This window comes from Schistocerca gregaria, chromosome 4 (genome assembly GCF_023897955.1).
Source record: "Schistocerca gregaria isolate iqSchGreg1 chromosome 4, iqSchGreg1.2, whole genome shotgun sequence".
Classification (NCBI taxonomy): domain Eukaryota; kingdom Metazoa; phylum Arthropoda; class Insecta; order Orthoptera; family Acrididae; genus Schistocerca; species Schistocerca gregaria.
In genome coordinates, this window is record NC_064923.1 from 116,855,618 (window position 1) to 116,872,153 (window position 16,536).

The following is a 16,536-nucleotide window of genomic DNA, read 5'->3' on the forward strand; positions in this document are numbered from 1 at the left end:
ACATGGCGTCATACATTAGAATACTAGTTTGTCCACCCCAGGAATCCAATGTTAGACAAGAATTCTTATCAGCAATGTGTGGTTTTCAAACATTCTCAAGAAATGTTCTGTAAATTGCATTTGTCAATTTCCCGGATTTTGAGCAAGTAATGTACTCATTTTCATAGAGTCGGTTAAGCGACTGATCTCTTCTGTAACCCAAGAACCAAATGTAACATTCGTTTCTTGTAAGCCCAGGGAAACCTTAGGCAACAGTTTTCCAGAGGCTGTGGTGGCTTAATGCGCCGTGTATGAATGTGTTAGTATTTTTTTTTTTTTACTACGAACTACGACAAGGGTTTGTTTTTCTCCTTTATGCAATAACGTGTGTCGAATTTTCACCTGGTACTTGAATCCTGTTTGATCGGTGTTGATCATGTAATGAAGATTAAAAATGGTCATTTAAACTGGAATCCAGTACAGTCAAAAAAATTATTGTGGAAAGAATCCAACTGATTTTATGCATTGGTTTTGTGACTGTGGATCAAGTGTGAGTGGACCGCTACACACGTTAAACAAAACGGCAGTTCAAGAAGAATGTGGAAAATGTTGTTGTTGTTGTTGTTGTGATCTTCAGTCCTGAGACAACCATTTGATGTAGCTCTCCATGCTACTCTATCCTGTGCAAGCTGCTTCATCTCCCAGTACGTACTGCAGCCTACATCCTTCTGAATCTGCTTAGTGTATTCATCTCTTGGTCTCCCTCTACGATTTTTACTCTCCACACTGCCCTCCAATACTAAATTGGTGATCCCTTGAGGCCTCAGAAAATGTCCTACCAGCCAATCCCTTCTTCTAGTCAAGCAGTGCCACAAACTCCTCCCCAATTCTATTCAATACCTCCTCATTAGTTATGTGATCCACCCATTTAATATTCAGCATTCTTCTGTAGCACCACATTTCGAAAGCTTCTATTCTCTTCTTGTCCAAACTATTTATTGTCCATGATTCACTTCCATACATGGCTACACTCCATACAAATACTTTCAGAAACGACTTCTTGACACATAAATCAATACTCTGTTAACAAATTTCTCTTCTTCAGAAGCGCTTTCCTTGCCATTGCCAGTCTACATTTTATATCCTCTCTACTTCGACCATCATCAGTTATTTTGCTCCCCAAATAGCAAAACTCCTTTATTACTAATTCCCTCAGCTCACCCGACTTAATTCTACTACATTCCATTATCCTCATTTTGCTTTTGTTGATGTTCATTTTGCTTTTGTTGATTTTCATCTTATATCCTCCTTTCAAGACACCGTCCATTCCGTTCAACTGCTCTTCCAAGGCCTTTGCTATCTCTGACAGAATTACAAAGTCATTGGAGAACCTTAAAGTTTTTATTTCTCCTCCATGGATTTTAATACCTACTCCGAATTTTTCTTTTGTTTCCTTTACTGCTTGCTCAGTATACAGATTGAATAACATCAGGGAGAGGCTACAACCCTCTCACACTCCCTTCCCAACCACTGCTTCCCTTTCATGGCCCTCAATTCTTATAACTGCCATCTGGTTTCTTTACAAATTGTAAATAGCCTTTTGCTCCCTGTATTTTACCCCTGACACCTTCAGAATTTGAAAGAGAGTATTCCAGTCAACATTGTCAAAAGCTTTCTCTAAGTCTACAAATGCTAGAAACGTAGGTTTGCTTTTTCTTAATCTAGCTTCTAAGATAAGTTGTAGGGTCAGTATTGCCTCACGTGTTCCAATATTTCTACGGAATCCAAACTGATCTTCCCCGATATCGGCTTATACCAGTTTTTCCATTCGTCTGTAAAGAATTTGCGTTAGTATTTTGCAGCCGTGACTTATTAAATTGGTAGTTCGGTAATTTTCACATCTGTCAGCACCAGCTTTCTTTGGGATTGGAATTATTATATTCTTCTTGAAGTCGGAGGGTATTTCACCTGTCTCGTATATCTTCCTTTCCAGATGGTAGAGCTTTGTCAGGACTGGCTCTCCCAAGACTCTCAATAGTTCTATTGGAATGTTGTCTACTCCCGGGGCCTAGTTTCGACTTAGGTCTTTCAGTGCTCTGTCAAACTCTTCACGCAGTATCATATCTCACATTTCATCTTCATCTACATCCTCTTCTATTTCCATAATATTGTTCTCAAGTTCATCGCCCTTGTATAGACTCTCTATATACTCCTTCCACCTTTCTAATTTCCCTTCTTTGCTTAGAACTGTGTTTCCATCTGAGCTCTTGATATTCATGCAAGTGGTTCTCTTTTCTCCAAAGGTCTCTTTAATTTTCCTGTAGGCAGTATCTATCTTACCTCTCATGAGGTAAGCATCTACATCCTTACATTTGTCCTCTAGCCATCCCTGCTTAGACATTTTGCACTTCCTGTCGATCTCATTTTTGAGACGTTTGTATTCCTTTTTGCCTGCTTCATTTACTGCATTTTTATATTTTCTCCTTTCATCAATTAAATTCAATATTTCTTCTGTTACCCAAGGATTTCTACTAGCCCTCTTCTTTTTACCTACTTGATCCTCTGCTATCTTCAATACTTCATCCCTCAAAGCTACCCATTCTTCTTCTACTGTATTTCTTTCCCCCATTCTTGTCAATTGTTCCCTTATGCTCTCCCTGAAACTCTGTACAACCTCTGGTTTAGTCAGTTTATCCAGGTCCCATCTCCTTAAATTCCCACCTTTTTGCAGTTTCTTCAATTTTAATCTACAGTTCATAACCAATAGATTGTGGTCAGAGTCCACATCTGCCCCTGGAAATGTCTTGCAATTTAAAACTTGGTTCCTAAATCTGTGTCTTACCACTATATAATCTATCTGATACCGTCTAGTATCTCGAGGCTTCTTACATGTATACAACCTTCTTTCATGGGTCTTGAACCAAGTGTTAGCTATGATTAAGTTATGTTCTGTGCAAAATTCTGCCAGGCGACTTCCTGTGTCATTTCTTACCCCCAATCCACATTCACCTACTGTTTTCTTCTCTTCCTTGTCCTACTATCAAATTCCAGTCATCCATGACTTTTAAATTTTCGGCTCCCTTCACTATCTGAATAATTTCTTTTATCTCATCATACATTTCTTCAATTTCTTCGTCATCTGCAGAGCTAGTTGACATATAAACTTGTACTAATGTAGTAGGCGTTGGCTTCGTGTCTATCTTGGCCACAATAAGGTGTTCACTATGCTGTTTGTAGTAGCTTACCCGCACTCCTATTTTTTTTATTCATTATTAAACCTACTCCTGCATTATCCCTATTTGATTTTGTATTTATAACCCTGTATTCACTTGACCAAAAGTCTTGTTCCTGCTGCCACCAAACTTCACTAATTCCCACTATATCTAACTTTAACCTATCCATTTCCCTTTTTAAATTTTCTAATCTACCTGCTCGATTAAGGAATCTGTCAATCCACGCTCCGATTCATAGAACACCAGTTTTCCTTCTCCTGGTAACGACATCCTCTTTAGTAGTCCCCGCCCGGAGATCTGAATGGGGACTATTTTACCTCCGGAATATTTTACCCAAGAGGACGCCATCATCATTTAACCTTAGAGTAAAGCTGCATGCCCTCGAGAAAAATTACGGCTGTAGTTTCCCCTTTTTTTTTCAGCCATTCGCAGTAGCAGCACAGAAATGCCATTTTGGTTAGTGTTACAAGGCCAGATCAGTCGATCATCCATCATGTAGAAGGTAATGGCCGATAATCAAGATCCGTGAGTCTTAAAGATTATGGCCAGTATTTTTTGGAATGCAAATCTGATTCTTCTTACTTTATTCCCTTGCAAAGGGCAAAACAAAAACTGGTGAATACTGCTAAGTCTCAAAGACCAGTTGGGTGAATGATTATGTAGATAGAAGCTTTGATTATAAAGAAAAAAAAAAATTGTTCACCAGTATGGTGTCCACAATTTTGAGCTAAAAAAATGTTGTAACAGCCTTAAGTGAGTGTTCTTAATATCTTCCAGAATTATAATCCATTGATGGAAGCTACTATTGGAAAAATTTGGAACATACTCTGTTGACACGAAAGGGTACTACATTTATTTTTATTTTAAAAAGCTACAGCTTTCACTAGGACATGATAAACTTCCCCTAGTTGGCATACACCACTGTAATACCTTGCCCCTGTTATCTTATCGCTTATTTATGCCTTTCATTATAAAATTGTTTTGTGGATGTCATCCAGCATATTGAATGTGGATACATTGCCATACTGACTGATCTGCTAGCTATGGTAGAAACGTCCTGCCCAAACAAGTGCAAGGCACTCCTCTATGTTATAAAGCAGTTATTGTGGGTCAGGGAAGCTATACTGGAGTAATTCCTTTCTAGATTTGCACTTGGAACTGCACCTGTACCATAACTGTCGGTGCCAGCGACCAGTTTTGTTTTGCTATTGTCATTATACAGTGCCAGGTTTGTGGAGGATCTAGATACTTGAACCTTAAGTACGTGGAAAGGTCTTTTTTGTTATTCCATCCAAAATAATTTGCTTTCTGCTTCAGTCCAAGTAATGAGTCTGTCTTGGTATTGAAATCCATAACAAACACCTGTAGTAGGTGCATAGACTGAGAAAGCTTATCATGTGCTGAATAGTAGCAAAATGTGTGGACAACAAATACGCTCCCCCCTCCTCCCCCCCCCCCCCCCCCCCCTCTCTCTCCACAGACCAGTGTTTTGATCCTGTTCAGACTTTTTTTAAAAAGTGATGTCATCCTTGTATTGAAAGATATGTCATTCATTTGAGGTGCCAAAGCAAAGTGTTCATCAAACATTCAAAGGTACATGGGATGTTACATAGACCAAGAGAATTTTTAATTTGTGAAGGACGACAGATGTTAATGATGTAGTTTTTCCCAGTCAATTAGGTCCTCTGCTAGTAAGTAGTCTACATAGCTATATGGCAGAAATACTGTGCTCTTTTCAAATGATCTACAGTGCCATTATTTGTGGCAATGGGTAGAATCTTGTTTGATAATTTTGCTCCACTGCAAAAATCGCCATAGAATCAATGTGCCATTTTCTTCTTTATGAGAACTGCTTGAAGGGATCTCGGCCTTCTGTTGATTGAATGATTTCATTTTGTTTCCTTCAAAGTAACTTTAAATTCATTCTGTGTGGGTGAATCAAATGTTGGTGCAAAGGTTCCCTCTTACTATTTCTATTCAGTTGTGTTTACAGTTTTAATTTATTTGCAATTGATTTTGAAGTAACAAAGACCTTATCTTCAGGCAATTGAGCTCTTTTTCCAGTGTGATATATTTGCATTGGTGTACCCCTCCCTCCCCTTTCCGAGCCCTCCCATTGCGTTATTGTTGAAATAGAAAGCTTGCATTCTCTAACATTGCAACACTTTCTGACAGAGGGCTATGACGGCTCTTGTTAAATTATTTCTTCACTGAATTTTGCATAATAGTCCTAAATTTTTGTTGTACTTAAATTACATGCTTTGTGCATCTCTTGCAATAAAAAGTAATGTGAGAGGATAGTATTATTTCATATTTTTGTGAATGTCATTTTCTGTTTGTTGGTGACATAAAATTGTATTTTTCTTGCAGGTCTCGTTCAGGGCTACACATAGATAAGAAAAAACTGCTTGAAATTGCAAAGCAGAATGCTATGGCCATGTTACAGAAGGAGGTGATGTTAAGTTCTGTCATAAACCATGGGAAAATAGTGGCAATGCAAGCTGGTGGCAAGAGTGTAGCTGAATTGACAGGTAATGTAACTCACCATTTTGTTACTTACTGCTTAGTTTCTTCTTACACAGCCAATTACTGACTTTACATGACTATATATGTATTTTTTGCATGAAATTAGTAATGTAGATGGACCTTAGAAATAGACTAATATGTATGTCTATGTTTGTAGGAAACCAATCTGTTTGCTGCCATGTAAGACAAACCTTATAGTTTTCATGCATAAGGTTCAGGAAGTATTTGGAAATATGGCTTTTGGTTTCACATTCCCATTGTGTTAATTGACCACTTTTGTTTTGTACAGTGATCACATTTTAAAAATATCCGTTAGTATTGTCAGTTGGCTGTGTGTCCACACAATCGAAGTGTGCTCGGTGGTGACAACCTCTTGGACACATTCTGAAGAGTGCAGTCGCACTCGCAATCAGGGAGATGAGTGGATGTGGTGACAGGTCAGTAGGCCCAGCGGAAAAACTGGTGACTGTAAAGAATCCCCTTATTTATTTACAGGACATGACGTGTCGTGGCTCAGTGAGGCAGACATGTCCTCTCTCTGTTGCACCTGCCCAGTTCTGACATACGGGTGGCGGCTGCCACCCTGGATGCTGAGTAGGCACTCTGTGGCACAGTTGACAGGACCGTGGTAGGATGGCGGCCTTGGGGCCAGGGCTATTGATGTCAGTGGCATCCTAGTGCCTTGGCAGCTTGGACCCCTGGTGGCCCCTCACTGTGGTGGTGCATGGAGATGGCTGCACATGGGGCTCAACTCACTGTCCTCTGGCAGCAGTCGGATGGCACTGAGGCACTGAATCCCACTAGGAACTCAGCAGCAGGCACGGATGGCAGGTTGATGGTGCTGTGGCACCTAGTCCCTTGAGAAAGCTAGTGTCGATTGCAGCTGGCACAGTCCAGTCTTGAACCCTTGGCTACTGCTGGCAATGTCCCGACATTCCACTGCCCTATGGGACCCTGGAGTCATGATGGTGCTGCTTGACTCTGGAGATAAGAATGACTCTGCCTCAAAACTCAGACATTTCTATCCTCCCAAGGTGCACTTGTTTCACTAAAATTTGACACCTAATCACATTGCCCATACCAGGAGACCTGCCCTGGTGTGGTGACATCACTGCTGCAGTCATTACTGTTTTGTGGTGCAACTTTGCTCTGATAATAGCTAGCCCCATCTGGCAGTCCCCTTATGTGTGTGTTGTTCTGAGCCACAAGTTGCCACAGTTATGGCTACCAGCTTGTGGCTGCTAATGCAGTAATGCAATACTTCACACACTATCTCTTAGTACTTGTGTTGGAAAGACTTATTACTTTTGCTAAAAGTCTGGGTAGTGACTCTACACAATAATAGTGCTGTACGTTACGCAGTGATAGTATCGCATACTCAGTCATGTAGTGTGGAAAAAATTTAAGCTAATAATTAGCAATTTTACATTACTTTGCTGTTGAAAATGTATTTTCCCTCTTAAGCAGTAACAAACAGTTCTTCATTTGTTCCTGCTTTTGACAAGTTTTTTGAGCTAAATTCTTGATACGGTAAAAATATATTTTTATCTTGTTCTAGCCTTTTTTCATCTGCTTTCCAGAATGCTTTACACTAACTTCCACCACTTACTCTCCTGTCATAGAATTTCGTAGAGACCTGCCACCCAGCCTCCCCAGCCAAATAATTGCATCATCAGTTTTCATGCAATTTGTCGATATGTATTCTTTTATGAGATCTGTACATAAATGCTTCATCTTGTGCCTCAATCATCTGCTCAGTTTCAAATGCTTTAGGTTCCAAATTTATGAATTTGTCATTAGGGTTCATTGCTTAAAATTTATTTTATGATTATTTTTGTGTCCTTGCATGGTGGCATGGACGCAGGAATTAAACCGTGATTGCCATTGACATGTGCAGTGGTTTATTGCACAACATTCCAATCCAGCTGAGCCAGTTGGTGCCATTGCTGTTGTCCCTGTGGCGCCTCGAAGTCTGGCTGAGCCCACTGGTGTTGTTGGGTCTCTGGTGGCCACTGTCAGCCAGGCTTGCCTCCCATCAACTGTCAGATATGCAATGATGCCAATGAGCTTGAAGTTGATTGGATGGTTGGAACTTGGGCAGGTGAGAAAATGTGCTAGACTGAAGGGGAAGGGCAACGGCTGGTAGGACACAGTAGCAGCCATGTCCAAGTGTGATACTGCTTGATGAAGCAGCTGGGGAAATGGGGAATTGCCGCATCACCAGCTTTTATGTCATTGAAAGGTGGAAAGAGCACAGGAATTAAAAACATGGCTTCCAGGGACATACGATATTACCGTATAGAAGGCTTTTCAGATATTGGTCTAGGCCATTGGCATAGTGCTACAACTAGGGCACATTTGACACCCATTGATGCTAAGCAGGACATTGCTGATTAATACTGTGGCAAGGGGCATGGCTGGCTCCCAGTGCAACTGACAGCATCATATAGCCTGATGAGCTGACGGTGGCAGGTGGAGGCCACTGCTGGGAGGGTGCGCTCCACCAGCAGTAGCTATCCAGGATACCATGATGACTGGCGATGATGTTGTTGCTCTGGGCGATGGCAGAATATGCTTGCGTTGGCGGCAGTGTGCAGGTGGTACTCAACCAGTAACAGTTGCAACCATGCTCACAGACCAGCGGGATTGATGGTGCTCAAACAAGAGGACTAAAAGTAGCAGCTGACGTAATTGCCCAGAGTGTAGGAGTATTGCTTGCTTCAATTCAAAACAATAAAAATCAAAAGGGTGACTTATGAATTACTACATTATTGGTTGAATGACATCAGTTCGCTCTTTGAGCATTCCTAATCAGTATTGTTACAGGCGATGAGTTGTGATGATGTCTTTATATTAACTTATTAAGAACAACTTAATGAATGAGACCTAACAAAAACATATAATCAAACAAGGGGCAGTATGAACATAATATTTTGTGTCTGGTAGCTTAAAAAGTGTATTTTGCATTGCCATTTAACGATAATTTTGATATTGTTAATGCAATGTGTGTAATGTAGTGAATAATTAAATATAACATTCTGTCTGCAAGAAAAGAGTTTGGCTGTAACCCTGAACTATGTATCACCTTTGAAAAATCGACTTAACCTATTATCGGTATTGTCTGCTTTTTTGGGAAATATGCAGTTGACAGTAACAAGGTGTTTTATCTGTAGTGACATAACCTGTTGTTTGTTAATTCCTGAGAAACTGCATGCATTTTTCCATTAAATGAGACATTATTTACAATGATACTACTCAGCCCAACTTGCTTCATGCTTTATCTCTCTTGTTTCAGTGCCGATTTTGCATGTTTAATGATTCATTCTGCGCCTTGTTCCATAAGCAATATTTTTACATATTATATGACCTTAATGGCAGCAGCAGAAGCAGAACAAGGGCTCTTTTAGAATGGTGAAGCTAATAGAAGAGGCACCTTTACTCTTTAGCGAATAAATAGTACAGTTAGTGACTGTACCCCCACAAGGACGGCTACAAGCAATATCTGACTCATAGGGAGTGGCTGATGTAGGCTGGACAACCTACAGCCTATGTGGACTATAATGGGATACTACCAGTTTAATATCCCAAGCGGTATGTCTCTAAACGTGAAAGAATCCGAAGTTTAAGCTCCCCTCACTTGGAACTCCATGAGGTGAACATATTGTGAGGAAGCACATTTGAAAGGAAGATTGGGAGAATGAAGGAAGGATTGGAACATGGAATGTCTTCACACTGCTATAAGCAGAAAGGCTAGAAAATGCAAAACAGGAAATGAAAAGGGACAGATGAGATTCATTTGGCTTGTGTGAAGTGAGATGGGAAGAGACTGAGGAGGTAGAAAGTGTAGATTATAAGCTTTTCTATTCAGAGGGAAATCACTAATGGTGAAAATGGAGTAGGAATACTGATAGGAAAGAAATTGAAAAATAAGGTAATGAAGGGACAATATATTGACGGAGGATTGGTGATGATACAACTCTAGGGTACCTTACTTTCTCCCAGTGTAAACAATACTGAAATAACATGGGAATGCAGCCAAATGACATCATCAATTGGTGATTTTTGACAGGAGAACACCATGCCATTTTAGAGGCAAAACTGCAGCAAGTAAGTGCTGTGCAAGTGCATTAAGAACCTCAGTTTTCAGAGAAACTACATAAAGATAAAACAAACACACACACACACACACACACACACACACACACACACACACACACACACACACACACACACACAGTAAACACGAGTACCATCACAAAAAATTATGACCGGCATCAGAAGTAATTGATAGTGAAATTAATAATCAGTGGTGAGGTTATATAAACTCTCTCCCTCTGTTTTTTGACAAGTGAGAAAGCAAGATTACTGCTTTGCTCTCTTTCATGTCATCCAGTTGTTGAATTATTATTCTTGCTCTTCTGTAGTTCCTCAGATCTTCCCTTCAATGATGTTGTGTATGAACCCCTCGTGTCCAAGTGTGTGTCTGATCCAATTAGCTTTCCTCTGAAGAGTAGTATTCAGAATAGTTTTCTTCTCTTTTACTCTTTTCATACATCATCGTTCATCACCTGATCTGTCCACTTGATCTGCTCTGTTCTTCTCCACCACCATATTTCGAAACTTTCTAGGTATTTTTTCATCATGTTGCTCATGGTCCTTGTTCTGTTCCGTACAGTGCAATGCTTCAGATGTATTAAACCTATTTACAAAAATGCAGTCTTCTTGCCTTTGCACTAGAAAAGTTCCCACTGTGTTTCTTGTAGGGTGGATAGTTATACCCTTGTATGTTAATTGCCTGATTTGCCATCACTGTGCTCCTAGGCAAACGGTAAGCATTTTGCTATGATCTTAGCATGTCATAACGAATTTTTGGGGAATGGGTCCAATTCCCTTTCTTTCCTCAGGTGAGTGAGATGTTGCTAATATACAGCAAAATGCATTGATATGATTTTCTACAATATTCATGCCTTTGATGCAAAAAAATCCCAAAATGGTAACTAAAGATGTGAAAGTGTGTAATTTGGGCTACAGTTATTTTGTGTGTGTGTGTGTGTGTGTGTGTGTGTGTTTTTAGTAATAGGATATAGCTAGTGTAGTTGTATGCTTACCAGCATAAATTTTTTCAACATTTAAGATAATCTAGGGTCTTGAAATTACCCAATCACTTACCATATTTAATCACACCTACAAAAATTATCACCAATCCAACCACAATATTCATAACAGGAAAGAAAAAGTATCAAATCCTCCAGCAGAAAATATTCATGTTCCAGTTACTGTGTTTTCTTGTATTTACGCATGGTGAGGCACTCATACAAGTTCATTCAAAAACAATTAAGTTCCAGTTTAATAACCTAGTCAAGATTGATTGTATTTCTCAAAAATATCAGGGTTCTATACTTGTTAGTTAGTTAGTTAGTTAGTTAGTTAGTTAGTTAGTTGTGTGCTCCATAGATCATTTGAATGATTCTTTTATCCAAATGATGTAGAATGAGTCACTTTATGGGGTATGTATACTTAATTACTGTTAACATTAATGAGCAGATTATCATTTTATTGCTACCCCTACCCATGCAGCTGCATTTGAAAACAAGTTCCCTTTTTTTTCCTGACTGCCAGTTTTTAAGTAGAAATGTGTCAATGGAATAAAAGGAGTTATCCAGGAGAAATGATTTTAAATTATATTTAAAACTTGCATCTCTACCTGACACATTTTATGTTATTGTGCAAATGATCAAAAATTTTCGTTGCTGCATATTGAACTCCTTTAACAGTGGGTAATAAAGGTCATTCTTCCCTCTAGTGTTGTAGGTATGAACAACACTGTTCTTGTCAAATTGTGAAAGATTATTTATGAAGAATTTCATTAGAGAAAATAGATATTGTGGCGGCACAGTTAAAGTGCATAACTCTTTGAAGAGTTACTTACGTACTGTCTGTGGATGAACACTACATGTTATTCTTACTGCTTGCATTTGTGAAATCAATAATTCCTTTCTAAATGATGAGTTACCCCAGAAAATTATTCCGTACAACATTAATGAGTGGAAATGTGCAAAATATGTAAAAAGGTTGATACGTTTGTTTCCAGTTTAGCAGTTATATAAGTAGCAAAATAATTTAAATTAACTGTTTGACCTATTGTGTACCATTTAACTTTGTGAAAATAATTTAATGGCTTGTTATCATCTTGAACTTAACAACTTCAGTGTATCCAGAATGAGATTTTCACTCTGCAGCGGAGTGTGCACTGATATGAAACTTCCTGGCAGATTAAAACTGTGTGCCCGACCGAGACTCAAACTCGGGACCTTTGCCTTTCGCGGGCACTTGCCATGTCTCTGCTATATCCTTTCTTTCAGGAGTGCTAGTTCTGCAAGGTTCGCAGAAGAGCTTCTGTATAATTTGGAAGGTAGGAGACGAGATACTGGCAGAAGTAAAGCTGTGAGTACCGGGCGTGAGTCGTGCTTCGGTAGCTCAATTGGTAGAGCACTTGCCCGCGAAAGGCAAAGGTCCCGAGTTCGAGTCTCGGTCAGGCACACAGTTTTAATCTGCCAGGAAGTTTCAACTTCAGTGTATATTTACTTATTACATCATAAAAATGAATAAATAACTGTAGCTACTTAGAATTAAATATAGTAAACATATATAATAGTTATTAGTTAATGTAATTTTAATTTTGTGATTGTTCATATCGATCGTTGACAGGATAATTACTTTTGTGATTCTAAGTCTCTGTGTCTTATGTATGGTCTTTCTGCCAAACTATAAGCTTTACATTTGAATCCCTAGTCTGCTCTAATACATTCACCTGTACCTGAGTGTCTAAGATTTGCTCATTAATATTGTAAAATTCCTTCTCAGTTGATTATTTTGATTGTTTCAAGTCCTTGTTCATATCTCTAAGTTGCTCATTCACTTCATTTCATACTATATCACATTCATTGTTCACCTCTGTATGTAACTCCCTTTTTGAAGTAGTTACAGCTGTCTGTAATTCTGAAACCTTAATTATTTTTGCCACTGGAAGTTTTAAAGTCATTTCTTAATTAATTTGCAAAAAAAAAAAAAAAGAGCTGCTCAGGAATTTGTTGCTATTACACAACCACATTCAAAATAATAGAAAAATAAATTGTTTCTCATAGATACAGCATGCCTGAGTTGTGTAGGAGCATGCCTAGTGATGATGAACTGCTGATGTGAAGTAACCCTTTGTTGTTTACACCTTGCTGGCTGACTTGAATGTGTCTCCAAGGCTGGAACAGCTGTGGGTTGTGGCGAAGCACTACAGTAGACCATTACAGATTCTTCATAGCAAAGCTGTCCCGGCAGTTGGAAATTGCACAAACTGCTGCTGTTGTTCTTCTGACTTGAGGACTGATCAAACTCCTTCAGAGTTGGAACCTGTTATAGCAGTAAAAAATAATTGTTAATTGATTATCTACATATAATTTTTTAATTTTTTTTTTAACAGTGCTTACGCTGTGAATTATTGTTGGCTGCTGACACCCACTGTCAAGGACAACGGCGTATTGCTAAAGCTTCCTCTTAATAAATTTCTAAAAATTGTTCTGTATTCGTGTCCAGTCATTGTCACCAAAATTGAATGTTTAGTATTGTTTTAGCTCAGTCCTGTTGCAGAACGGAACGAAAATGAAGTGATGGAGTGTTATTTGTTTCTATTGGATTTACTCCATCTCGTTGTGTAATATAGTCTCCGAGGTTGCTTACTACCATGCAGCCCAGCTAGTAAATTGTGGATAACTGTGCTTCTGCTTCTGCTTGCAGAATTCTTCTCTTTCGCAGAGTCTTTATTGTTAGAGGCTGAAAGGAAGCTGGAATACTGTTCAATTTTACATGTTGACCAACAGTATTTCTTCTTTCAACACCAGTATGTTTGAGCTTCTTTAGATATTGAGCTAACTGTCTTTAGATATCTATATTACAGATGTATCACAAGTGTTTGGATGCAAATATCTTGTACAGTGAGTATAAAATTTGACAACCAAACCAACCAGGAACAGAAGGCAGAATGACAGTTTTGAAAATTTCCTTTCGTGCTTCTATGATGCCATTTTTAGTGCCATTCTTCCATGGCCACGACACACCTCCCAGGTGCAATGTCTGAGACCAAGTGGCCCACAGCAGATGAACACGCAAAACTCATAGTGCCATCTTACAGATGCGCTGCACGCATGCACCTTCCGTTACCCGCACATAATAATAAACCATTTCTCCAACAATATTCTGTCTGTAACAACTAATAAAAAAGTTAATTAAATATCTTAATCATATTTTATTGTTTAAAAGGACCGAGACTGTAACCCATCATTTTCCCCAGAAATGACATGTTATGCCTCACTGCTTAGTAGAGAAAGTCCGGAGGAAAAACTTGAAGGAAATTGAGAAAGTATCTTTACATTGGCTACATATATATTTTGCAATGTAAGGGATTGAACTGGTCAGCACAATAGAGATGGAGACGTAGTGGGTTCACTCTTTCGCACATTGTGTCGTATTTCTGTTACTTTTACAACAGAATGTCTTGCCAATAAAGAATACCTAAGACATTTATGTGTAAGTGAAAAAAGAAATGACTGCATGGCGGAAATTTGTGACTCAGTAGTTTCTCTCAAATTTTTCAACTGATTTCCATACATACTATCTTCTGATGTATAGCTTGATGATCTAGTAAAAGAATGTTTAGTGAATTGTGCTTTAAGTCTATCAGTTCCCACTGCAATAACATATTGATGGAATACATTTTGAATAAATGGACCCTTAATTGTCATTCTTTCACAGTCAACTATAACAACAATGGAATTAAGTGATAGAAAGCAGTGAAAAATCTGGGATGGAATTACAGTGATATGAATTATTATGTCAATTTTAGAATCCTACCTGCCGACAAAACTTCCACCACTGTGGTTATGAAGTGCAAGGACTACCCCGTTTGAGGAGCTCTGCCAGCTGTCAGCCTTGTCCATTTTTAAGCCCTCACACAGTGACCCCATTCAAGAAATGCAGCATGATCTCAAGTCCCTTTGCAAATCCATAGGCCCACCCTAGTACCACTACCCTCAGTCTATTTCCCTCCTCAACCCACCCACTCCCTGCATTCCTACCTTCCACATGCTTACTAAAATACATAAACCCCACCACTTAGGATGCCCCATTGTGGCTATATATTGCCCCCTACAAAAGAGAACCTCTGTCCTTTTGGACCAGCACCTTCAGCCTATTACATATAATGTGCCCTTCTATATAAAAGATGCTAATTATTTCCTCCAATGACTTCCCACAGTTCCTGTCTCTTTACCACATAGTGTCCTGCTGGTCGAGGCCATATACCTTTACACTAACATGCCCAGTGCTCTTGTCCTTGCCAGTATTGAATACTACCTTCACCAATGCCAACTAACTCCAAACCTATAACCTCCTTCCTGGTCACAATGACCAAATATATCCTCACTCAAAGTTATTTTTGCTTTCAAGTCATAACTTACAAACAAATCTTTGGTACAGTAGTAGACACTAACATGGCATTATTGTTTGCCAATGTAACCATAGAACATCTGTGGAATCATTCCCAGCCACCCAGAATCGCAAACCCCTCAGCTGGTTCATATTCATTGATGACATCTTCCTAGTGTGGACTGAGAGCGAGAACATCTTATCCACATTCCTCCGTAACTTCAACACCTTCTCCCTCATTTGCTATGCCTAGTCCTCCTCTGCCCATCAAGCCACCAATGACATCTATCAGACAGATGGCTCCATGAATACCTTCATCCACATGATCTCAGTTATCTGTCATAGAACCCACTGATGGTCCTGCAATGACTCAGTACCACCCAGGACTGGAGCAAGGTATTCTGCTGCCCACCCAACTTAGCAGTGTTCTTGTCCGCCCCCTTTGAACCTTGTTGCCAATCACTTACCCCATGGCTCATATTCCCGTAAAAATCTTAGATGAATCCTGTGCCATACATCCTACCTTCTATCACCTACTTCACTCTGTCACAGACATTTCCTGCTCAATTAAAGGCAGGGCCACCTGTGAGAGCAGTTATGTGAGCTACCAACTTAGCTGCAACCACTGTGTGGCATTCTGTTTGAGTCTGGCTACTAAGAAGCTGTCTATCTACATGAATTGTCACTGCAAAACTGTGGCCAAGGAATGGTGGAACCACCCAGTTGCCAAGCATACCATGCAGCAAGGTGTACTTGACCTCAGTGATTGCTGCTCGGCCTGTGCCATCCATAGAACCTCCCACCATCATCAGATTTTGTAAACTGCAGAAGTAGGAACTCTCCCTGCAACATATTTTTCAGTCCCATAACCGCCTGGCCTCAGTCCTTACTAATCCCTGTGCTTTACTTGCCAATATGCCCTTCCCTGCCCCCATCCCAATCTCATCCATATATTCTATCCCCCCAGCACACTGTGTTTGTCCTTTTCCTTTTTTTCCCTCATTTTTCCCCATTATTTCTCTCATCACAGTACCTAGGAGCCTACCACTCTGCTACATCCTTGCACAATCCTACAGGCAGCACTACAACATCTCCCATCCCTACCGCACTATCCAGTCCTCTCTTGTTACACACAGCTCTCCTTTACCCCCACTACCTACCCTGAATGAGATCACTATTCACTACAGTTGGACCTCAGTGCCCAGAGACAGCAGTGACAATGTGTCTGTGTATTTTGTGTATGTGAATGTGTGTGAGTTTTTCTGAATGTGATGGTGAACTTCGTCTGGTAGCATACTTTTAAATGTCCCTGTCTGCCACTCAA

General features: G+C 39.7%; 1 protein-coding gene across 4 annotated transcripts in view; it reads left to right on the forward strand.

The window, feature by feature from the left end:
- The window catches only part of LOC126266740 (serine/arginine repetitive matrix protein 2-like), a 320,191-nt gene that overhangs the window by 66,049 nt on the left and 237,606 nt on the right, over nt 1-16,536 (forward strand). For all 4 annotated transcript variants that reach the window (XR_007548913.1, XR_007548912.1, XM_049971227.1 and 1 more), the window contains one exon: nt 5,583-5,743. Coding sequence is in view for 2 of the 4 variants with exons in the window: in XM_049971227.1 (XP_049827184.1) it covers nt 5,583-5,743 (161 nt within the window). In the remaining 2 variants the exon portion in view is untranslated. The remainder of the gene's footprint in view (nt 1-5,582; nt 5,744-16,536) is intronic.